General features: G+C 46.0%; 1 protein-coding gene across 1 annotated transcript in view; it reads right to left on the minus strand.

The window, feature by feature from the left end:
• Positions 1-7,240: 7,240 nt before the first annotated feature.
• The window catches only part of qvr (glycosylphosphatidylinositol-anchored protein quiver), a 45,962-nt gene continuing 28,721 nt past the window's right edge, over positions 7,241-24,481 (minus strand). Inside the window, exon 4 of the mRNA XM_075892854.1 lies at positions 7,241-22,025. Within this exon, the coding sequence (XP_075748969.1) occupies positions 21,754-22,025 (272 nt within the window). The 3' untranslated portion in view covers positions 7,241-21,753. The remainder of the gene's footprint in view (positions 22,026-24,481) is intronic.

Raw genomic sequence — 24,481 nt, forward strand, 5'->3', positions numbered from 1 at the left:
TGGCTCTTAAAAAGTACCGATCTTTGATTCGGCTTGCGGGCCAGCTCATTGAAGCTAGGTGGAAATGCCTTTTAAAGGTTTTGTGCATTGCAGCAAAGAAGGACAGTCCTAGGTCCAAAATTAACGTCAAAGTAATAGGTAATGTTAGCCTGCCTGAAAATGTTTCTCGTTTGTTGTCCAAAGGGCCCAAGTTTTGCATGCCTTCCAGTATTCCTGCGCATGAATTGGTGGCTTTCAATAGAAATGTGGCTTCAAAGGCACAGCAAGTAGTGCGCGATCGATGCCTACTTGAAGGGGTGGAGTGCCTAGATAAAGCTGTGTCCAAGCAAGGAGCAAAACGCATGGATTTCAGTGTTAAACATACGTTGTCCTACTTAAGGAATAATAACCTATGTCTTTTGCAGGGAGACAAGGAAGGTGGTTTTGTTGTAGTAGAAAGGGGGGCTTTTAATGAAAAAGCGTTACAAGCAGTGACAAAAAATTTTGTAGCGGTTAAGAAAAGCGAAATTCGCGTAAAATCAAGATTCGTGGAATTTTGTAACAAGTTGGCGCTCGCGCCGCTTGCGAGAAGCATTCAGAGAAGTAAAGCCAATTGTTTAAATGTGTTTTTCACAGCTAAAACGCACAAGCCTGAAACGCCTTTTAGAACCATTATTAGTGAGTCTGGGTGTTGGCAACACAACGTAAGCCAATTTTTGCAGAAAAAGCTGGGGTGGCTAAGTGTCAACGACCCGTTCCGCACTAAGAATTCTGAAGATATAGTAAAATTTTGTAGTGGGAACGAAAAAGTGGGCTATGTTTTCTCGGTTGATGTCCAGGATTTATTTTACTCTGTACCGCAGCAAGGGTTATTGTTATCTGTGCATGAATGCATTGAAGAAAACGGTGCTATCTCGTTTCAGAACGAGGTCGGGTTGAACGTGGCGAATTTTATGAGTTTGTTAGAATTCTATCTTAAGGTCACATTTATAGTTTTTAATGACCAGCATTTTATTCAGCGTGATGGCATTTGCATCGGATCCTGTGTTGCTCCTGTACTTGTCAACATTTTTTTAGCCCATGTCGATAGGTCTCTACAAAATGTTTTTAAAGTTTTTAAGGTTTTAAGAGTTTTTAGATATGTAGATGATTTTATTGTGTTTTTAAATATTGGCTCTGACTACAGTGATACGGTGACTGATGTTTTAAATGCTTTTAAGCAACACGGACAAGGGCTCACTTTCACGCATGAGCTGCCCCAGGAAAATGTCTTACAAGCTCTTGACCTTAGTCTAGAGGTATGTTACCGGCATGTGTGTTGGGCTTACAGTCCCCGTGTACAGAAAGAGCTGTTACATTTTAAGTCGGCCCACTCGAAAGTGGTTAAAAGAGGAATAGTCTCAACCTGCATAGATTCAGCTCTCAGAAAGTCGTGCGCTCATAAAATGCAGGAGAGTTTTGAAAATCAGGTACGCCGTATTTTGGCTGCAGGTTACCCTATGACGCTCCTTACAGCCGTAGCTGAAGCCCTGCTTCAGAAAAGGAAAACAAGAAAGAAGGCGACATGTGAACGTGATACGTTCAGGCCTGTTGTGATACCTTATTTACATAAGGTCACACATCAACTCAAGAGAGTTGCTAACAGGCATGGGGTCTCCTTGGTATTCTCTGCGCCCAACAAACTCTTGAAGTTGTGCTCCCGCACCTGCGGTAGTAGCAAAACTGGGTGCAAAATAAAACACGGTGTCTGCTTTATTTCTTGCATCACCTGTGTGGTATATGGCATACCTCTGGTATGTGGCAGGATCTACATCGGGCAAACGGGACGTTGCATAAACGAGCGTCTTAGGGAACATGCGCAAAAAATAGTTAACAAGGTAGACAAAGGGGCACATCTTGTTGCTCACTTGCAATCCTGCATTGGATGTTCGCCACGGTTTCATGATTCGATGATTCTGGGCAGGAGCAGGAATGAAGATGCAAGACTTGCTTTGGAGGCTTATCATATTAAGAAAAGCGGAGCTGACTGTATCAGTGATACTTCCGTTTCTTTGCATGCCATCGAATATGAATTTTTGCGTACTCATCTTGGTTAAGATATCGTGTTCTACAAGTGTAATATGACAACACGCGTGTACATTCAGGTGTGTGGTGTGATGTGTTAAGGTTTAGGAATTTTTCGTTTTTACGTATACGATACGAAGCTGTGCGTGCGCATGCAATGTATGTGGTTTCGGCATATATATGCGTTGCTGTGTGAAGAATAAAGTAGTTGTTAGTTTGGCGTCAATCTGTTTCTTTCCTCGCCTTCTGTTTTCCTTTTTTCCGTATTGTTTGCGCCAAAGAAGTTAACTTCTTTTTTTGTGCTATGTACCAACTAGACCCAACGCAAGTTTTACTGATTTTCCTAGAAGGTAAGTTCGCGCAATTTGAGACCCGCCTGCAGAGGCTCGAGACCACTAGCAGCTCATCACGTGAGGGGTCTTCTACCTATATCACACACACACACCCTCCCCCCTACCTCACATCCACTACAGCCACAGCAGCCAGCTCCGCCCACGCTTAATATGGCGGGTCGCGATAATTCTAACCATCTATCACTACTCCAGTGGAACTGCCGCGGCTTTCGGGGTAAGCGCGCGCCGCTCTAGCTTTTAGTATCTAGCCTTCCTGCCATACCTAAACTTCTTTTGTTACAGGACACACAACAGCAAGCTAAACTTCCCAGTTACAATGCAGTACACTCAGACACCACCGACGCTCCCCGAGTGCCAACACTCATTCCCTGCACCATTACTTACCAAGAACACACCATCACCTCCCCCACCCCATGCGGACTCATAGAGATCATCCTCACAAAACTCGACACACCTCCAACATTGAAAGCCAATATCTAGCACACCCCACGCCAGGAAATGGCCACTATCGATGCTCTACTGCAGAGAATTCACCGCATCGCGGGCCGAAACACCCTTCATATGCGGTGAATTTAGCTCCCAAGATACCGACTGGGGTTATCGGTACACCACAGCAAGGGGTCGCAGGCTTTGGACTACCATTCAAGACCTGCGCTTCACTACACATAACAACTTTCACACACCAACCCGAATCGGCAATAGCGTAACCATGGACGCTAGCCCAGACCTCACACTAAGCCGCTCACTCAGAGATATTTCGTGGTCCCGTACGCAACACACACTTGGAAGTGACCATTATATTATCACCATACAAATACCTTACACCCCACAGGCATCGACTACCCACCCACAACATTATTCGATGGGACGCTGTACGACCCGCTTGTCGGGAGCTCATCAATACCCCGGTACAAGACATTGATCATTGGGTCACGCCTCTCCTGAATGACGTTACCGCACGCACACAACACATTACCACACTACCCAACACTCTTCCATTAGACACACACGGCCTAGCCCACCTCTGGGAGGCGCACCACAGCATTCAGGAGAGATGGAAACGGCAGAAACCTAACAGAACGCTAAAACGCCGACAGGCTACGCTACAAACACAACCGCGCACGCCGAGGAGCTGTGCCGTTCCAACTGGAGCCAGTTGTGCAACAGCATAGCAGGCAACCTTTCCACAAAACGTGCATGGCACCTCCTACGGCACCTTATCAATTCCACACATTCACTCACAACGTCACAACATCACATTATACGCCTACTTCACAACTCTACGCTTTCCCCTGACAGTCTTCTGGACCATCTCCGCACAACACACATAGCATCCGGCACCTCCTTCCCTCTCCCACCCTACACAGGAGGCTCGAATGAAACTCTGGACAAGGAAATTTCGGAGCAAGAGGTTCGTATGGCCCTCCAAAACATCCGCACAAACTCTTCACCAGGAAAATACATGATTAATAACTCTAGGCTCCGTAACCTGGATGATCAATTGACTGCCCAAAGAACAAAATACTTTAATAGATGCTGGAAGGAAGGCACCCTGCCACAATCCTGACGCCATGCCAAGATTATCTTTGTCCCTAACCCTAACAAACCAGTTACCATATAAAACCTTCGGCCTATTTCGCTCACATCGTGTCTCGGGAAGCTTCTCTAACACGTTGCACTAAACAGACTAACTGAACACATGCACGACCACAATCTATACCCGCACATACGGTGGGCTTCCCCCCATGTCTCTCCGCTGAAGATGCCATGCTTCAACTGACGCACGACATCATTGATCCTACAATCCCCGCTCATGCTAAAGTCGTCTTGGCCCTGGACTTAACGAAGGCCTTTGATCGCGTACAACACCAAACGATCATGGTGGCTTTTCCCCCCTCAATGTGGGCGTTTGCATGTACGCCTACATACAATCCTTCCTCTCGGGACGCACAGCCGAGGTTTGTAGGGCCCCCATGCGTCCTCTTCATACACCTTCAGTTGAGTAGGCACTCCGCAAGGTTCAGTCCTTTCCCCTTTTCTCTTCAATGCCACACTCATTCGCTTAGCCCGTGCTCTTCACAATATCCCTCACCTTTACCACACCCTCTATGCCGACGACATCACTCCCTAGAAACACCCACGAGGCATACCATTCGGCTCGCCCCCCCCCCCCCCCCCCAAACATCCGGCTCGCCATGTGGAGCTGATCTGGGTGCCTGCTCACTCTGGGAATCCTGGCAACGAAGCCACCATTGACCACGCCCGAGGTCTCACCAACCGGGCGGCGGTGGACTCCGAGTCGGGCTCTTCCAGAGAGCGCATGCATTCCTTCAGCGAGATGACTGAAACATGCCGCGCGGAACGCCAGCTATACCCTCCACCAAACCGCACACTTCCCTCCCCCTATTTCCTTTCCCGCACCTACCAGGGAGCACTCAATGCACCCCCACGCTTCCCTTACCCACATCCTCCTCGAATGCGGGTGGACCCTTCCCCGCGGGGCCCGCGGCCACTGACCACATCGGAGGAATGGAAGACCCATTTGCGCTCGACGGACCCGGCCAAGCAAGAGTCCGCCACTGACCAGGCCGCCCACGTCATGCAACTACATGAACTCATGAACGCATAGCGCAGTGGGGGTCGTGCGGGGACCCTGGGCCATACGTGCCCGAATCCCTTGGCCAAATAAAGTTTTTACCACCACCACCCCGCTAATTGGGCGAGCAGTGGAACGGACGCTTTTGAGCTTGGTTGCGGCGGCCCTTTTGATGTACGCTGCCGTCAGCTGGAGACATCTCGCACAGCGGCACAGGCACGGCGAAGGAGATCCACGTTGGTGACACATGGCCGTGCAGTAGCATCGCCTCAATTTTGGATGTCACCCCGGGCCGCGCATGCTCGTCGCCCTCGCAGGTTATGCGTGATCCGTGATTGGACAGTGCCATCTGCACGCGTTTCCTGATATAGGGATCTGGAGAGAACATGCCCTTTATAATGAGCCACCCGGCTCATTCGAAGGAGAACCATGTAGAAGAGAGCCATGTAGAGGAGTGCCACGTTTGAGAGCTCGCAATGTACCAGAGCTCACCATGTACATTATGTAAATAAACCCTCTCTAATAAGTCAACTTCCTCCTGCCTCGACAACTTCATCCCGGATCTCCGGTGCCTGCGAACCCCTGTCGGAACACCTCGTCGCGCGGTGAGCGAGCAGCTAGGGTTCACCTGAAACATTCTATCAATATTTTTATTTGACTTATCGGGAACACGTGCATACGCTTATAGAAAACTACAGCTGACAAGTCTGTCAGTTTAGCAAGTAATGCGGCAACTTACTTGAGGTCAAAAATAATTACTCATCATTTCGAGCTGTCATCGGTTTATAGACTTAAGGAAATCTTTTCAAGCCGAAGCAGTGAGTGGCGCAGGCTGCCGGCGCGTACCTGAAAAGGACGCTTCATGAGCTCGGTCACCGTTTTCCTCGAAATACAGCTTTTCCTCCATCCACCCATACCAGCGGCGTAGCCAGTCTTCTTTTTTTTTCGGGGGGAGGGGGGTGTTAAAAGTTGAAAGTTTTCTGGGGGGAGGAGGGCGGCTCAGTCTCCTCCCCCCGCCGAGAATCGGGCTACTCTACACTCACCCTTCTCTTCCCGCAAGATCCGCGACGGTGGTCTATAATGGCTGGACACTCGACTGTTAACCCGCAGGTCGCGGGTTCGAATCCCGGCCACGGCGTCCGCATTTTTGATGGAGGCAAACGTGCTTGAGGCCCGTGTGTCTAGCTTTAGGTGCACGTTAAAGAACCCCGGGTGGTCGAAATTTTTGGAGCCCTCCATTACGACGTCTCTCATGATCATATGGTCGTTTTGGGGCGTTAAACCCAAGAAATTATTACTATTCCCTTCCCGCAAAAGACAGTAAGTTCTGGCTATATGCCTCGATGTCAAATATTTCGAACTAATGGTCAGTTTAGCGTGCCTCGATAGTGTCAGATTATTCAAAAGAATTGAATGGAATCAACGAAGCGGGTTTAATTAACAATTATGACACTTCGCGCGTGTTAGAACTTTAGAATTGAACATTCGGTTAAATAATTACTTTTGATTGCAATCAAACGTGGAAGGTAAGCCGAATAGTGTGTTTTCAACGGTGGAGGTCAATCTTCTCACCATACGCTTTGAGTGACGATGCTTGCGAAGAAGACAAGTGCGTAGCCAGACATTGTTTTCGGGGGGGGGGGGGGCGGTAGGGGCACCACCCTGATTTCGGAACAGGCACCCCCTTAAAAGGGCAATTTTTCGCTCTCTATGCCATGGCAAAAACAAATTTTGTGGAGGAGGTCCCGTGCCCGGCGTGCCACCCTCGGTTTACGCACCTAAAAGAAGCATCACCATACAAGGTTGCACTAATCTTGCCTTCGCAACAATTGAAATTGATTGATTTGTGGGGTTTAACGTCCCAAAACCACCATATGACTATGAGAGACGCCGTAGTGGAGGGCTCCAGAAATTTCGACCACCTTAGGGTTCTTTAACGTGCACCCAAATGTGGGTACACGGGCGTACAGCCTTTCCGCTTCCATCAGAAATGCAGCCGCCACAGCCTGGATTTGATCCCGTGACCTGCGGGTCAGCAGACGACTACCTTAGCCACTAAACCACCGCGGCGGGGCGCCACATTTGTAGCCATATGGGCTTATGCATACCCTGCCGAAGAGTAGGCAGACCACGTCGTACTGTGTGGGACGTTTAATTGATCACGGAGGCTCTCCAACTCACCTTGAAAAAAGCCAGATGTCTCCGCATCAACCGAAACTGCGAGAACAACAGTAAACAAAACGAAACAAACTGTTCTTTCGTTTTATTCTTTTTTTATTTCGAAAAAGGCTTAACAAGTCTTAATACAGAGCTGTAACAACCGCTCGCTGAACGAGAGAATGTATGAAAACACGCTGAATTATGGGTGAGAGTCGATCACACGGAAAGAACTTGCAAACTCTTTTCCAACTACTCTGCGCTTTCGTCTATTGCAGACTCCTATAATTTGAAATATATATATATATATATATATATATATATATATATATATATATATATATATATATATATATATATATATATATATATATATATATATATATATAAACGAACAGTGAAGAAACAAGCAAACAGACGTCCGTTCTTCCATTCTCTCTTTCCCTCCCACAACCGGCATCGTCTTTCATTCAAATGACTTGCATCTTTGTCGATAACTCAGCTGCAATGCCCAAGGTAACAATACATTCACTGCGCACACACTCATCACAACGTAAGCCGCGGCCATCGCGCTCATCTGGCAGCATCGGTGAAGCGAACAACTTATCGAGAGCTGCTGCACATACAAGTAAGAAGTAGGAGCGGGCAAGAGAAGCGCTTGGTGATCCAAGCTGTAGAGGCGCATTGCGAAACTTTAGGTTAACTTTCGCTCAATCACACGCGCTGACAGGTAGGTAAGCAACATTTCACGCTTATGCATACACATCCAAGCGTCCTTCTCATTTAACGCTGTAAAAGCAAGTGTGTGGTACATGGGACGCCACAATTACGGTTTATGAACCCATCAGGAATTCAGAATGTACGCAGCGAAAAAAAAAAAAAAAAACTGAGTCTCTGAACTGATGGACGTCACTGAGCGCAACAGTTTTCGCGCGTACTTGTAGCACGCATAATTCATACCTTTGTGCTGCTTGGTAAGCTATAAATAGATACTGAAATAAGGGATGGCGAGAAGCATCTGCCTTTGTATTTTTACCTTGCCTAGAGTGACTAGGGGTTAGATTGTTTTAAAGGGACGCCGAAGCGAAAAACCATTTTTACAGTATTAGTAAGTTACGCTCCTTCACAATACCTAAATCACCACGCTTACTGCGTGAGGACGTTTGGTAAGCAACAAAACGCACGAAAAGGAAATGCGGATGGCGACGCCATCTTGAAGTTCCCGCACCAATCACCGTGACACTATAGATTCTGTCGGCGTCTACTAGGCCATACGTATAGTTCCGAATTGTCAAATACAAAGTACGTTGTCCTCTCAGGGGTCAGAGGGCATACCGAGTTTCAAAAACAAGTTCACTCGCTGGGCCAGTGAGGCCAAAATACGAATAAGACGTTTTAAAAACCGTGACGTCACATGCGGAGATTTAAGATTAATATTTGTGGGGTTTAACGTCCCAAAACCACCATATGATTATGAGAGATGCCGTAGTGGAGGGCTCCGGAAACTTCGACCGCCTGGGGTTCTTTAACGTGCACCCAAATGTGAGCACACGGGCCTACAAGATTTCCGCCTCCATTCGGAAATGCAGCCGCCACAGCCGGGATTCGATACCGCGACCTGCGGGTCAGCAGCTGAGTACCTTAGCCACTAGACCACCGCGGCGGGGCTGCGGAGATTTAAGCGCGAACGGTTTAAAAACGAAACTTGACCGTTGATTTCTCTTATATTACTATGGTGGTGAAATTAACGACAAAGGAGTTTACAGAGTGTAAGTTGAGCAGCGCAAACAAATCCCATGTTTCACTTTATTCTCTGTTTAACCGATATAGTCAGTTCTATAAATGTGTGCACCACTCCCCTTTATAGGGACCAATGTCCACCGCGGCAACCACCCCTCTTCCCCTTACCAAGTTCTTTTCGACAATCTCCCGCTTAGTCCCATATGATTAGTGTAAGGTCAGATTGCAATAGGGGGAGGGGGGGAGCTCCACTGCGCGCACGATCAGCTTGTTTCGCGATCGTTCTAAATTTTGCCGATTCCTCAGGATTCTTACCATCCTGTCCGCATGTTCAAGATAAACTTCGGTTTTTATATGCGTGAGAACGACGTGTTTGTAAATGCCAGGGCTAACGTCCGTTTTAATAAGTGTAGAACAGACAATCGATGCTTCGGGGCGTCTCCAAGACATTTCTTTCTACAAGCCACAGTGAATGGTGCGGAACGCCCGTGTGCTCAGATTTGGGTGCACGTTAAAGAACCCCAGGTGGTCTAAATTTCCGGAGCCCTCCACTACGGCGTCTCTCATAATCATATAGTGGTTTTGGGACGTTAAACCCCACATATCAATCAATCAATGGTGCGGAACGAACGCATCGCTTCAAAGTAAGCGCCAAACTGCGGCAAGCTTATCGTATAACGGTCCGCACACTTCGAGACGTGGCGCGCTTGCAGGAAAAAGAACCAGAATAATAAGAAAGGTCAAAATGAAAAAAAAAGCAGCTCATGAAATTGATGTATTAGAGGTGCACATTTGGAGGATATTGTGTTTCTTTCAAAACACACACGAAAAAGAATCGAAATAAGAAAAACACCAGCACGTCGCTTTCTTTCCGAGATCCACGTGCATTGTTTAGCGAACGCTCGTTCATATCATCTAACGCTATTGGTGAAAAAAAAAAAAAAACAAGAACGTGTCCTATCGGCATAAGCGTATGCATGCGGCGTTGAACGAGATTCGAATCCACTGCCAGACGAACTGACGGAAACGGCGATTTGTAGTACACTGTGTACGGCGAACACACACCACTTCTGCCGTGAAATCAGTTTTATATTTTTTTCTGCCTCTTCGCGCCTCCATATGTCGACCCTTAGAACGGGATAATACTCCTTCTCTGCTACGTTTCGTTTATCGAGCTGTTTCTTGCTCGAGTTCCCGTAAAACTTTCTCAATGCAGCTGGAAGAGACAGACCAAGCTTTAAGCAATCCGCGTAAACCAAGAAACGAATAAATAAACAGGAGAAAATATTCATTCTGCGTCAGAACGAAGTCTCTCTGGCAGTGGGTGTACAGTAACGTATGCTGTCGGGCTAGTTGGTGTGTAACTGTGTAGGACATCGCTGGCGCAAACTTAAAAGACGTCGAAAGAAGAGACTCGAAGAAGAGACTGTGAACCGCTGCTGCACTGTACGAGAATATTGCTAAGAAGCAAAAACAAAGTGGCACGTGAATTGGCAGAGGCGATGTATATTAGACAACTTGGCGAACAATGTATCAGTGTTCCATCTCTGTCATTGTATGATAAGGAATTTGATTTTTCTCTCTGATAGATTGTGATTATGGTTGGTTGGTCTTGTGGTTGTACGCATGCGTGAGGGCTATATAAGACGAGCTTCGGATCAATAAAAGTCAGTTGCGAGTGTGCGCTTTTCCGAGTCTCTTCTTCGACGTCTTTTAAGTTTAAGCCAACGATGTTCTGCACTGGGTGTACACTCAATATACACACAGAAAAATTTTGTGGGCCAACGAATTTTTTTTTCGGATAGGCACGCGCATGCGTCTGGCACTAAACGGAACTTATAGTCTTCGGCAGACACTAACCTTAATAAGGCTTCAAGCCCACCGCGTTGAAACAAGGGCGGCGCCAGAACAAGTGCACTCCTTCCTTCGGGAGACGGACGCTTAACTTACGCAATGTGTTTGGACTGTGTTTACTCTAAGGAAGACAGGGGGGCAAAGGGGGTGTAGGTAGTGTAGGCGAGAATAAGGGAGGGAGGGGGGGAACCACTTTTTCGTATGCCCCCCTTCCTCTCTCCTCGAATGAACATCCCTCAAACGCGTGCGCTTACACGTGGTTTTCGCATGCGCCCACACATGGGAAGCCACAGCGGCGTGTGCATGCAACTCAATAGAGTTCTGTCATCCGAACGTATCACATGATTCCGAGAAGCACACATACGCATATGCAACGAGGAAATGCGTCCTCAGCCAATGCAGACGAATGACTCATGCCATATGGCTACATCTCAACATAGAACCCCTGATGCATTACTCGGTGCAGCATTTGGTTGTGTTCGACGCTCATAAACTTTCACGACGCAGATAGACAGAAAGTGGATGTAAAAAAAAAATTCACCCCGTGTGGTTGCGATTATTGCTCTTCTTTTTTTTTTGAGATCTCGTGAGAACTTGGCAATGGAAACAAACAAGACAATCCTGTCGAAATAGCAACCACCCCCCCCCCACCCCCTCGCCCTGAGTTCCACTAACCTTTACACGCGAGATACGCGCACGTCTTAAAGACCTCGACGACTCCGGCGGAGGCGTCCCATTGTAAGTTGTTGTGCCAATACGACGCACAAACCTCGTCGGGTGCGTGTAGATGCATCGTGAATGAAATTTAAAAAAAGAACAAAGAGCCGTTGCGTCACTTATTGAAGAGGCGGAATACGTCACTTGAAAGACTATTATAGGACAACGTGTAATTGTTACAACCTCACACGCCCTGTCTCAAGCGCACTCGCACGCATTCACACACGCGCGCTCCTGCCTTCCTACGTACTAATTATCTCACGATTATTAAAGCTCTGGTGGACAGCAGTATGCCGAGAAATGGTATGGCGCATTGAAAAAACACAACCAAGTTTGAAGGGCGGTCAAGCATTCGCGTTGAGTTTGCAATCGTCGATGTACTAATTCCTACAATAGTGTTTCAACACTTCGTCCCTATTGGATTCTACATCATTCTAGAATGTACTTAGCATAGATTTATAAGCCTATTATAGAGTTCGAAGCAGCCGCTGTGCTTGTTCCGTTTCTTAAACAGCACTGCTGGCAACTATGTTATAGAGATACGATCGTGAGATTAAAGCTGCGCCCAAGCACAGCTCTAATAGAACACTTGGTTGAACCATAACGAATTATATATTTAGACCCCTGGCCCAGATGTGCCCATGTGACGTAGCGTGACGCAGACGCCTGTAGCATAAACTCCCTAGAGACTTCACTGTGGGGACTTCTCTGTATCAGCGCTCGTAGGGACCCCTATAATGCCGTCCCTTTCAACCAAAACGTGCATATATTTTATTTATTGCGTTGACTGACAGTATCCAGCTAATCTGCGGTCGCAGACTTATTGGCATAGTCGTCAAGAAGCCATATTGCGTCCTTAATTGTGTCAAGATAAACGACACGTCGGCGTTGTCTCAGACCGTTGCTATGACAACAGGCGCTGTCGACAGAGGTGGTCGCCAAGCGCAATCGCTACCGCGTATCTGCTTCCTCACGGGTTTCTAACAATAAGCACAGGGCATATAAGAATCACTCGTATATGTAATGACGTCATTACGATGTATATAGTAACTTCTCGCGTTGAAGAGTGTTCCTCCCACTCTTCTCTTTTCGGAGCACTTGTTATAAGTCCCGTAAATGACTTATGTTGTGTAATTGAATAAGCTTAGCTCTCCTAATTTGATTTATTTCAAACATACGCTATATCAAAAGATGCGTTGAGGTCTAGAAACTACAAGAATAACTTCGTTGAGCGCCTAATAACTTTTTTTTCAGGGAGGAAGAGGAGGATCGAAAGAGGAAAGATAGGTTATAGCCGTTTTTTTTTTCGGTATTGCACACATAAATATGCAGCCGAGTTTGCATTTACTCCCTTCTCCCACCATCCTACGCCTAATTTAGTCGAAGCTACCACGAGGAATCGTCGTGAGCCAAAAGGTATCAAATATAGCGCCGAAATCACGAACCACGAACCTTGACGTTTGTATATACTGCCGTCGCAGTATATATGCAGATATCCAGCGACTCTAAAGACTACACGAAGTGGCCTACGCGGCCTCTGCACTATATCATGTAATATCATGTAAAAAGAGTCAGTGCGGTATACTTTTTTTTTCTGCCAGAGAACAATAGAAAGGTAAATTCATTTGGACGAAAGTTGGAGGCTTTCAGTATCGAAATGCCCTTTTCGCCAGCTTCACGTTGGTTCGGGACGTTATAGTTTTCCTGCTTCTCGTTTCTTTCACCTTTGCCATTGAGTTTAACTAACTGCGCACGGCATCTACTACAGCTTGTTTGAACCACTTTAGTGAAGTGGCCGCGGCGATGAAATAGCTAGAGCCATTGTTTACATGGAAGGACTGGCTTCGACTCCTGACGTGTGCTTGGGAGAGCACGCTTTATACGTGAAATAGCCGTGGAGATAACTGGGAGGGAACAATAAAATGAAACGCAGCACAAGAACTGGATCCGCTATAGGCATCACGACCTGCAATGTATGGTGATGAGAACCTAGAGTAAATACAGCTCGCTACCGAATTAGTTGACATGTTATGCGCTACCGTTGTGGGTCGCCACTGTCGCCTTTCATAGTAGACTGGTAATCGTTAGTTTACCCTTCTAGTTGGCGACGCAGTTAACGCAGACAAACAATTTCGCCCACAAATTTCTTTCAACTGCGTACAAGATCGTGGTATCGGTAAGTGTAGACGACGGGCCAAATATGATGGACTATTCCAAGCCTATACACCGTCAATATCCGCAGTAGCCGGTCGCTAACCCAATAAAATGTGCTTTGTAACCTAAAAGAAAGATAAACGATCAAGCCTTGATGTTCCGTTTACGATGGAGCGAGAGTGGACGAATCTGGAAATCACGAAAATCACGGACAAATTTAGGCGCTCAGCACGGTCGCATTATTGGTTGCATATATATATAGCCCTCAGCACCCTTCTAGCAAACCGTAGATATTACCGACTCCGAACCATAAATGCACCTGTTATAAGTAGTGCATTACTACTACAACAAGGGCTGGCGACACATATGGTGAAGTCGATGAATACTTAATTATGTTGCCGTGAAGATCCCTGAGCCTATTGACGGTTGACTGACACCATTAAAAGTATACACTTCGCCAATTTTCTGACCTCTTCACAATAATCAGCCCAAGTACCTGATAAAACAGTGATGAAATAGGACAGCGTGCCTTCTCATATCCGTCCACTCTGTCCTGCCTCATATTTGCCTTTTTTTTTCTGTAGCAGCGGTATGTGCTAGCACTCATTGTTATGAACAATGCAGCTCCAATCAGCCTTCCAACAAATTTTATTTAGCTAAGTGGTCACACGCCAACAACGTTTCAACCGCGCACCCGTTGACACAATCAAGCCGATTGATCTGCAAGGCCCAAAGAGCAACCATCTTCAAATCGGTGGCCTTACCAGCCCGCAAGACACTGCTGCTGACAATAGGTCTTGCCGAAGCACCTCGCCTGCATGGTTGAAGTACGGTGGTTTTCTAGACTGAGACGACGCGTTATATTGCTTGCATGGAATCTGTACACGTGCGATAGAGACGCTGCATTTAGGTTTGAAACCTAATTCGTTTACTTTTTTTGTAAGCCTACAGCCATTACTCTTACGATTCAGAACTTTGTCAGGACTGCCACAATCGCAGTAATTTTAACCACATGCTCTGTAGGTGCCCCTATTTACAGGGAAAGTATAAATAATTTTCCGAAAATGCCTTCAGTTCGTGCTCAACAGCCCGGTCCTCATATACAACAACTCAAGGCTGTCAAGAAGGCCCACGATGAGGCGAGGAGCCTAGGCCTCCCCGTCCCTACGTGCCATGGAAGCGGCCCGCGATCTTACCCCTATAAGACGAAGGTGGAATCCTTCGATACCCCGGAAAAGTTTTTCATCCATTCATCCACCGTAAAGGGAACACCGACTCGTTGATTTATTCCGTCTTAGACTTTAGTGCCGCAAGTTGCGCGTCTGTGTCAAGTAATACGGCGCCCAAAAGACGTCGCGTACGTGAATACACCAAGGAATGCACTTCACTTTGTATCGAAAGCATATAAGTACACGCAATACACAGTACGGTTCGCAAAACATTCTTTTTCATGTTCTTATATTGGAGCGAGCTGTATTTCGGGGCTTGCATCTGCCACCGAGACGCACAGACAGAACCTCGACAACGAAACGCACTTTTTTTTCACTTGAGCAGAGTTTGTACTATGTGAACATTACAGAATCATCGAGGAAAGATCTCGTGTCTCCCTGGCGACCGTGCTATAGACCCCTTTAGCACAAAAGGGTAGAGCTCGTGTCACCAGGAAACGTGAAAGGAAAATACGAAAATAAAGCAAATACGCACACGGGGCAGTAGTAGCGATCTAACGGTAGGAAGGTTAAGGTATAGAGTGATGGGCGACAGGAAGTCACCTCCCTAAATGTGTCGCCATAGACGTATATATCATGGCGGAGACGAAGTGGCGAAATCGCGAATGACCGCAACGTCCGCACTAGCAATGGAGGAAACGAATGAAGTGGTGACTATGGTTGATATATATATGTAGTTTCGATCGAGGAAAAGAAATGAATAACATAAACGTATGTACAAGTGAGTATGTGTGTGTCGTCAACTTCTATTTCTCTTTTTTTTTCGTTTAGAGGAGAATGAAAACGCCCTACGAGTACGCTATTTGATTGACTATAAGGCATGGCCATAGCACCCTACTGTATGTACACATCCGGCGAAGAATGAAAACGAAGAAAAAAAATAGAATGGGTCACCTCGTCTTGCGTATACATGGACAGAGAACTGCACAACAACAACTGACTTGACTCGCCTTGCATGTTCTGAAACTGATACGGCTTTTGTATCTAGTGTGTCGACTGGTACTTAGAACCAGTTTGACTAACAAAGATGCATATCTTGCGGCAGAATTCCACCGTTACTGTCAAGCGCTGCAATGGCAGCATTTCAAGCCAATCAGAGAGGCCCCAGATGTACTGCGGACCAGTCAGAACCGACAAGATGGCGGATTGGACGATGCTTACCTTAGCGTACGAGTTCAGCCCGTGGTTTTCTTTGCGAGTAGACTTCATCGTGGGACGCGGACCCTCGTAGTCGATTAGGTAACGAACTGTGGGAATTTTTTGCCTATGTGATTTTTCTAGCAGAAAAGATGAGTTCAGCCTATCTGCGCTCCCTGTATGTTTCGAAGCTTCCCGTTATATTCCTCAGCCGTAGAGTGAAACGCGAACGCAACCGCACAGATATTCTAGACGTATACACTGACAACAGTCTCTCGTCTTGCACTCAATTTCTCGCTTTATTTATTGCTTCGAAGGCTAGAGTCCTCGCCACTTCGTGTCGCGCAAGCGTTAGGACTTCATTGCTATAGTTATTTTAGATTGCAAGAGCGTTGATAGCAGTAATCTTGACGTGATTTGCTAATATTGCAACTTGGTGCCTTCCAGTAAAAACGCTGTTCAAGTAAATGGGAGTCCAGTGCCTGTTTATTTTAAGTGGAAGGCTTTGAACATAATTGGTGACGCAACATGCACTTTTTTTTTGCAATACTTGCTACCAGTTTCGTCATAACACTCAATTTTTAGTTGTTTTTCTTTTCATGAGTATTTGTCAGCTACAGTTCAAGCTGCCAGCTACCTTTCCAATAGTGCGATTCAACCACGTTATCTTTTACTGGAAAATTACCCTAACGGGCAAAAATTGTTTCGGCTGCTAAGCAGCACACCTTCGGTATTGATGTTTGCATAAGACACCGGAATCTACTAGCGTTCCGCAGCTTGCATTCATCCAGTTATTTATTTTACCAGACACAAAATAGCACTGCGCGACACAGGAATATATGCCTGTAGCGTTTGAGGCTGGCTATAACGTGTATGGGTGCTGTGAAAGTAGGCGTATATATATTTTTTTTTTCATGTCTTGCATATCGCCACGAACGAAAGTAATCAGACTCGCAAACAGCGGCCGTCACCGTTTCCAGCGGTGCTCAGGCGTGTTGCACGCGATTCTCCACACCAACGTACGTTGCCGTATACGTACATCCCGAAACGAGTTTAATCTGATATGTATTTGGTCGCAAGGTACCGCTGCTCTTCTTTAATGAGAAACTGCTTTCCCTATCTTGGCTACTTAAGCCCGGCTACAACAACATCGAATTGCGTCGAGATAAATGTGGTTAGCCTAGCCCTCAAAAATGCACGTGGTAGCGCAAGCATTAAGTCGGAATGAATGATGAAGTGCGGTAAAATACTGTTCGTCTAACTGGCAACGTTATGCGTTAAATTTTGCAGCACGTTCGGCGTGTTCATGCGGTCAAGTCATTGCACACACAAGAGAGACCATCAGAGCAGCTTTCGTCCTCATTTTTATCCTTTCTTTTTTTATCAACACATAGAAGCTTGCAAAAGTTGCTTCCTGGTCTGAAAGGCGAATCAGTTCGTTCTTAGCGCACTAGTACGTGTGTTGACGTAAATAAGTGCATGTTTGTTGTTGTTGTTGTTGTTGTTGTTGTTGTTGTTGTTGTTGTTGTTGTTGTTGTTGTTGTTGTTGTTGTTGTTGTTGTTGTTGATGTTGTTGTTGTTCCACGAAAATTCTTACCGCAGAAGTGAATTCAAGCGGGACAGTGTTATCGCATGAGTGGACCGTAACTTCACTATCTAATTTCTAATTGACTAATTCATTAGCATTAGCTTCATTAGCGTAACAAATGTCAAGCACTCATTAAATGCATGCTATGCTACGCGCTTATTTATTCGGAAGGGTAATCGTCGCGAAGTTCACCTTTGGATTGGCTGCGTTTGAACACACGTCTTTGAGTTATCGTATAGTACACAACCGCAGATAAACCTGTCAGCCCTCACCGGTGACTGGGTAAAATTTTTTGCTCTTCACAAATATATATATATTTTTCCTACTCGCGTCAGAAACCTACTTCAAAGGAGCACCAAGCATTTTTTTTCCCTATCCTGAGCAGTGACTCCTAAATCTATATAGCTTATTTATGTGTTTTAGAACTTCCGTGCGACGTCTATACGCCTTCTGTAGAAGCACAAGTTTCATCGGAGGCGGGCACATACGTACATACCAAGCAAGTCTTCACAAAATCCAACACCCGCACTACTATACGAGCACTATACAGCTAGAAGACCGCAACATTATAATATATTGAGCTTAAATAGTAGACGATATCTTGGACACACAATGTTCCCAAAGCGCCAGTTAAAAACTGGTAAGAAATGATAAAAAAAGACTGAATTCCATAAAGCGTCAATTATGTGAATCATGTAAACAAAAATTACATCATTCTAAAGTATGTTTTAGGCTAGCCGTACGTCGGTATCGGCATGACCACGCTTTGTTTCACAGCTGTGACATGACACACATTGTGCCCTTGATAACCACGTTCGTATCGGAGGTATCAATGTCTAAACGTTCCGTTTCGCGATAAATGACGGACAGTAGGGTGATAACGCTTTCTGAAGGCGTAAAACTTGACAGCTTACAAGACACTACCTGTCGCTCCGAATCCCCAAATACGCGACGTATTGAAAACACTAGAGTCGCTTCGCATCGCTTCAAACATTCCGAATTCGGCTCTTTGCTACAAGGCGATCGAGAAAAAAAAAACATTCGCGCGTTCAACGGCTATATCGCGACATATCATCACACCGTGCTTTTTATATATGTATACATACACATAGCCCGAAAGGTGGAGGAGTCGAAATGAAGTGAGCAGCCGAGATATCGAGCGGCGTTGCGTTTCGCGAAGACCGCGCCATTGCAAGGCTTTCTCGAATGACCCCTCTCGTGTAATAACGGGGCTTTTTTCTATAGACCAAGCAAACCTACGCGCGACTGACACGCTTTTAGTAGGCCGCGGTTGACTACTTTCCACGCACTCCCTATACAAACTATAGACTGGACCTTCAAACGCCGCCACCCGCATGAGACGTAGAAGTTCAATTTTCAGACCGGCTGATGGAGTCCTTGACGGCAAACCTCGGTGTGTTCAAGATGAACACCCTATTGATTTCTACATTTCCACGGCGACATCATTCAAATAAAGCCTTTATAAGCGAATCACTCCGAAGCTACGTTAAAGTTCGGTTTGCTTTGCATGCTTACCGATACTCCCTGTACAACAAAACTGTCCCGAAATGATATCAGCGAACCAAAACGAATGCTAGAAAAGTTCAACTTAGTACCAGCAAAGTCTTCCATAAATCTCTTTTTTTTTTCTTTTTTGATTGCCTGATATTGTATAAGTAATCTTGGTTAACAATTTTGCTAGAGGTGTACTGGTGGTCTTAACAAAACAGGTCAGCGTTTAGGCTAGAATTTTATCACAAATAAGTTTTTTGACGTTTTTCGCTTGACTTCTATTCAACCTTGCGTGGAACTTTCTTGAATAGACTTCAATTGCAGATGGTAGTGATGAGGTATTCTGTCCCGACAGCTGGCCCGTCCAACGACTAAATGCTGAGCTGCGTTGAGTGATTCTTGCGCTTTTCGTTATCAACAGGTAGGATCAAGTGTACCTGGAAACACGAAGAGAATCATAATAACTGCCAAGTTAAGAGGACATCTGACCAAGTCGATTCGCCAGAAAAGCTGCCGGTACGATTAACAGGTGCGTCGCGGTCGGATATTAACACGTCCCATTTCGAGGACAAACATCAGCGGCATTCGTTGCAGTAGGCACCAGCACAATCAACAACCTCATTTCGCATACGCTCAATTTCATGGGTGGGGTGGCGAGACGAGAACAACACACTGAGTATCAGGGCCGAGGTAGCAGTATAGTTCATCCGTCATGCGTTTAAATAGCTTCAGCCGTAGCATCATCTATAAATATCTGATATCGCAAGTATAGATTTCTCTAGTGGCGCGCACCCTGACGGCGTTTCTTGGAATGAATAAGTCGCGCAGTCTGAGCTAAAATGTACAAAGTGGCCTCTCCCCAATGTTTCGGGTACGACCAAGCACAACTTCGTGGTTATGAAGATACATTTCCGAGTTATTTGAAAGATCAAACTCTAATATAGTATACGGTATGACGTTTGAAAAGGTCTAACAATCGCTGAGCGAAGAGTCTTTTAGAGCAAAAAGCATGCCCGGGAAGTAAAGGGCGTGCGTTACCGCTTCACGGTTTGTCGCACATCTCGTTTCAGCCGTAAATACGTAATCGTATCCGTTCGAAAAAACGAAAAGCCATCGGTGTCCGCTCCGGTTATTGCAACCCTCTGGCTTATGTAGTATGACTGCTTATTTTCTTTTTTACTAGTTGTTAGTCTAAGAATATGTCTTTTCAACATCTATTCCAGAGGTTTATAAATGCAAACAACGAAATGAAGTCTAGGATAACTGCACGGAATCAAGATTTCCGTTAACTAGTTTGCGTGGATATCAAAGCTTGACTTACGCTTTGCCTCTATGAACTTTTCTATTATCTATAATAGTAGCAGTAGTAGTAGTAGTAAAGTCGGCCGGAGCGATCGTACGGAGTTAGCATACCTATAGTCCTTTTCAATATAGCAAGCTACTTCAAAGAAATGTTCTTCCTGAATGCTATCCCAATCATTGGCGAAGTTTCCAACATAGCAACAACTACATCATTCAAATATTATCGCCGTGCTACGTCGGCAATGCTTCCATCAATCATGTGACAGTAAAAAAAATGCACTAACTATATTTGTCAAGACAACTCGCATAACCACTCTCATAACACATGATGTAAACAATGGCGATGAAACGTTGAAAACATTACATTACTAGACGGAGCGATGCACTTAGTGAACACACAAGTTCAGCAACAGGCCTAAAATCGTTCTCCGCTGATCATAGCCGATCAACCCGAAAATTATCTGCGAGAACAGTCACGTCTGTTCAAAACGTGAAACAACAACAAAACACTCGAAATGTGAAGCTGCGTAACGGTGTGTACCATTTAAAGTTTATCACATCACATCCGTGGGTGAGCAGTGTCGGATATACCACTATTCGATAAACATGGCTTCATTTTCTTTGAGCTTATGAAGTGGGGATGCTAGTGAATACGCGGCTCAATGCTCCCCACGTTCCCCTCACACAGCGACGTGCACAAGCCACGGAGATTTGTTTTTCGTTATAAGTATCAATAATTTCCAATCGTATCCAAATATAGGTTTCGGCCACGAACAACGTGAAACCCTTGTTTGACAATGTCACAAACCCCACCCTTAGAACGCACAACGTGGGAAACACCCTTACGCTTCTTCGAGCCAGAAAAGTTTGATTCCGATACGGAAAGAGACCAATCAGAGCCAGAACTAGCAACAGAAGACGGATCAACACGGCTCTGAGATCGGTCAGCTAACCTACGGCCGCGTCAAGACTCTTGACGAAAACAGCATCACGTTGGACAAGTTAGAACGACACATATACTTGTTGTCAGAACTCTGTCTGGTGATGTGGACGTAGTCGGCCCTAAGTCACAGCCGCTGTTATGGCTGCGTTGAGCAGCCCCGGTGACACGGGTCGGGCTGCCTTTCGGGCGCACATCCCGAGGCCGCCGCCACCACTGAAACGCCAGAACCGGGGCTCGACGTTTCACATGGCCTCGAGTCTGGGAGCGCTTAGAGCCGCGCTCACGCAGGGGCAAGAGGATGATGTCCCGGGCGTCTATACGACATAGTGGACGGTGAAAGTCATTCCTCTATCTCTCCCTCGACGCCGCGACGGTGGTGGCCAGTTGTACACCATGAGGTCCACAGGGACCAGTGGACACGGCGAGGTCTAGGAAGTTCTCAGCCTCGCACGGGCCTCGGTCGTCGCCGACGTGGAGAGTGAGGTCACGAACCGCTGCACGGTGGCTAGCAGCAGCAGCAGCAGGACGACCATGAGTGAAGAGGCCGTGCTGTTGGCGGCCGTCGGAGCCGAGTTGCAGGCGTCACTCTCACAGAAACACATGTGGCCGCCACCGCCAGATTCGTACATGCACACGTGGTCCACTAGAAACATGTTGATCTGCAGCCGCTCGGTGCACGTGCGTCGCACCTCCTGGTCGTCTGCGGGCGAGATAACGGGCGAGATAACGAACTTTTACAAGGCTGCTTCCTCCGTTCTAATCAGCACTACATTACAACTTGTAAATCGACGAAAAAAAAAAAGAATCTTCGTGTGTATGAAAGGTTGCGCTCAGCTGAAAGCAGAAAACCACTAATTACAACGCAGACTATACTCTCTATATACCAAACGATTCCTATCGTTTCTTTGTCAAGTCGACAGACGATGATTAAGCAAACGAACACTTCGCAAAACTTCGCTAGAGTGACAGAGAATTCTAGGGCACTCTAACATCGCGGTCCATTGGACATAACGGCCTGAATTGACGAAAATGTTTGAACATAATGCAAGCCAGTCGAGATACAATACAATAATCAGGAGAAAGTGCCACCAAATAAATACATTAATTGCAAAAACTGTGAGCACTGTTTCTATTGACAATGTGGTAAACCTATGTGTTCCGTATATATGATGAGCATATTCTGATAAGAACAATCGTATGGAAAACAAACTGAAATGTATTTATTTATACAATGTATAAGCGAAGGCACATTCTGCAAACGTGTGATGATTGAACACATTTCTGATTTTTTGAAATTATCGTTTTCAGTGTTCTATTCTGAGAGCCTATTGTAAGGATTTATTGTAGCCTTTGCATATATTTATGCCTTCCTGTGCATCGAACTTGTTTTCATTGTTTCTTTATAATATTTAGATCTTGTTTTATATTCCTGTTGATATTTTTCGAGCTTCTGAGAATGTTGTAATTTGTTTTTTTTTTCATAGAACCACCACGTCTGTCTAGTAAGAGACTACTGGCCTAGTCAAGCTGTTTTCCAACAGCTTTCATCCAATGGCATCCGCCAGAACCCCTGTATTCCTTAAAATAAATCTGTGTTGTAAAGGTACGACTTTACTTTGTCTGGACTACTACTGCACACGTGAGGAGGAATACAGAAGAGAGTGCAAAAAAAATAAATACGGAAAGCACGAGTTCAGATGGGTGATTCAACTTTCTGCTTCACGAAAGAGACAACCGCAAGTGCGCAGCTCACTTGAGCCTCCTCGAGCGTGTTCTCTACTCATTAAGACGTGGAATTTACCACGACTATACAGACCGCATCTACATCACTCTTAAGTGCTGCAGAGCTGAGAGGGAGGGGGTGCCACCGTCTCCAGCGCCAAGCCTTCGTGACGTCAACTTTATTCTGGGTTCTCGGCAAGCCGAGTTTAACAGAGTGGCGCAGTTGAAAGAAACGTTTTTGTCCCTTGCCGTGATACACAAACTGAAGTACTAAAATAAGAACACGCTGCCTCTTTGAGGAAGAGGTTTATACAACATGGTGTGGCTCGCTTAGGAACATGCGACGCACAGCGTGTGGTTTCGGGTGTGCATACATAACCACGAGATCACTGGTAGACATTTCGAGACTCGCGCCCACGACTTCGAGCGCAACGAAGTCACGTAGTTTTGAGTAGTCTCCGTTACGTCAGCGCAATGCGTTGTTAAAGCAGTAGCTACATTAGTGCGAGGCGTGATAACGGAATGAGCATGGCGATGATGGTCAAACGTGGACGATATAGAGCGAGCGACTTCGCGACTTCGAAATCATGGCACTCATCTCTCCCCCAGCATCTTAAGCAAAACTCCGCTGCACTCCAAGTGTCGTTAAGCTGTCATAGGTTGGCGTTTCTATCCCCAACTCAAAATAACAGAGATTAGCTAGATGGTAGTTATTTATCCTAGAAGAGATAATGTGCAAACACGAACACAAGAAAAGAGTCAAGACACCACAAACAACGCGTAATGTCCTGACTGCTTTTTTTGTGTGTGTGTGTGTGCCCGTGCTTTAACGCCCCGTCATTTATAACCACCTATTCGAACTCCTATCGCACTGGAACGGTTGATTCACCCGTGCGCGATAACTGCGACTGTTAAGAGACAATCGATCACTTATACTGTGCCAGCATTCCGAGTTTGACAAGCGACGCCGTACTTTCCGGTGTGCCTCGACGATCGACCGTTTCCCGAGGAAAGCATCTTGGAATCCCATACACACAGCTTGTCAGGCCAGAGAGTTGCTGGAGCCCATGTGCAATACTTAAGGGCGACTGATTTAAGTGTTTGTCCGTAGCTACGATGTGAGGCGCACGTGACTCATTAAAACTCAATCTCGCTCTTTATAATCTCTTTGACACCCGTCCTCTTTCTTTATGTTTAGGGTAATACACTAGACTAACTCTATAGTTAACCTTCCTGCTATTCATTCGTTGATCTCTATCTCTCTCCGAGTCTCGGCCCCTTAAGTGACAGCAAATGAAATCTTTCACCGGAGTTAGCCTCCACGAACCATCTTCTTTCTGTCACCTCTACGTGGAACACACGGTGCCAGTCTGCCACTCATGTCTGAAGGTACCTAAAGAACTTATGCGCAAGAACGAGGCTCATCAGTGGCAG

Source organism: Rhipicephalus microplus, chromosome 4 (assembly GCF_043290135.1).
Source record: "Rhipicephalus microplus isolate Deutch F79 chromosome 4, USDA_Rmic, whole genome shotgun sequence".
Classification (NCBI taxonomy): Eukaryota; Metazoa; Arthropoda; class Arachnida; order Ixodida; family Ixodidae; genus Rhipicephalus; species Rhipicephalus microplus.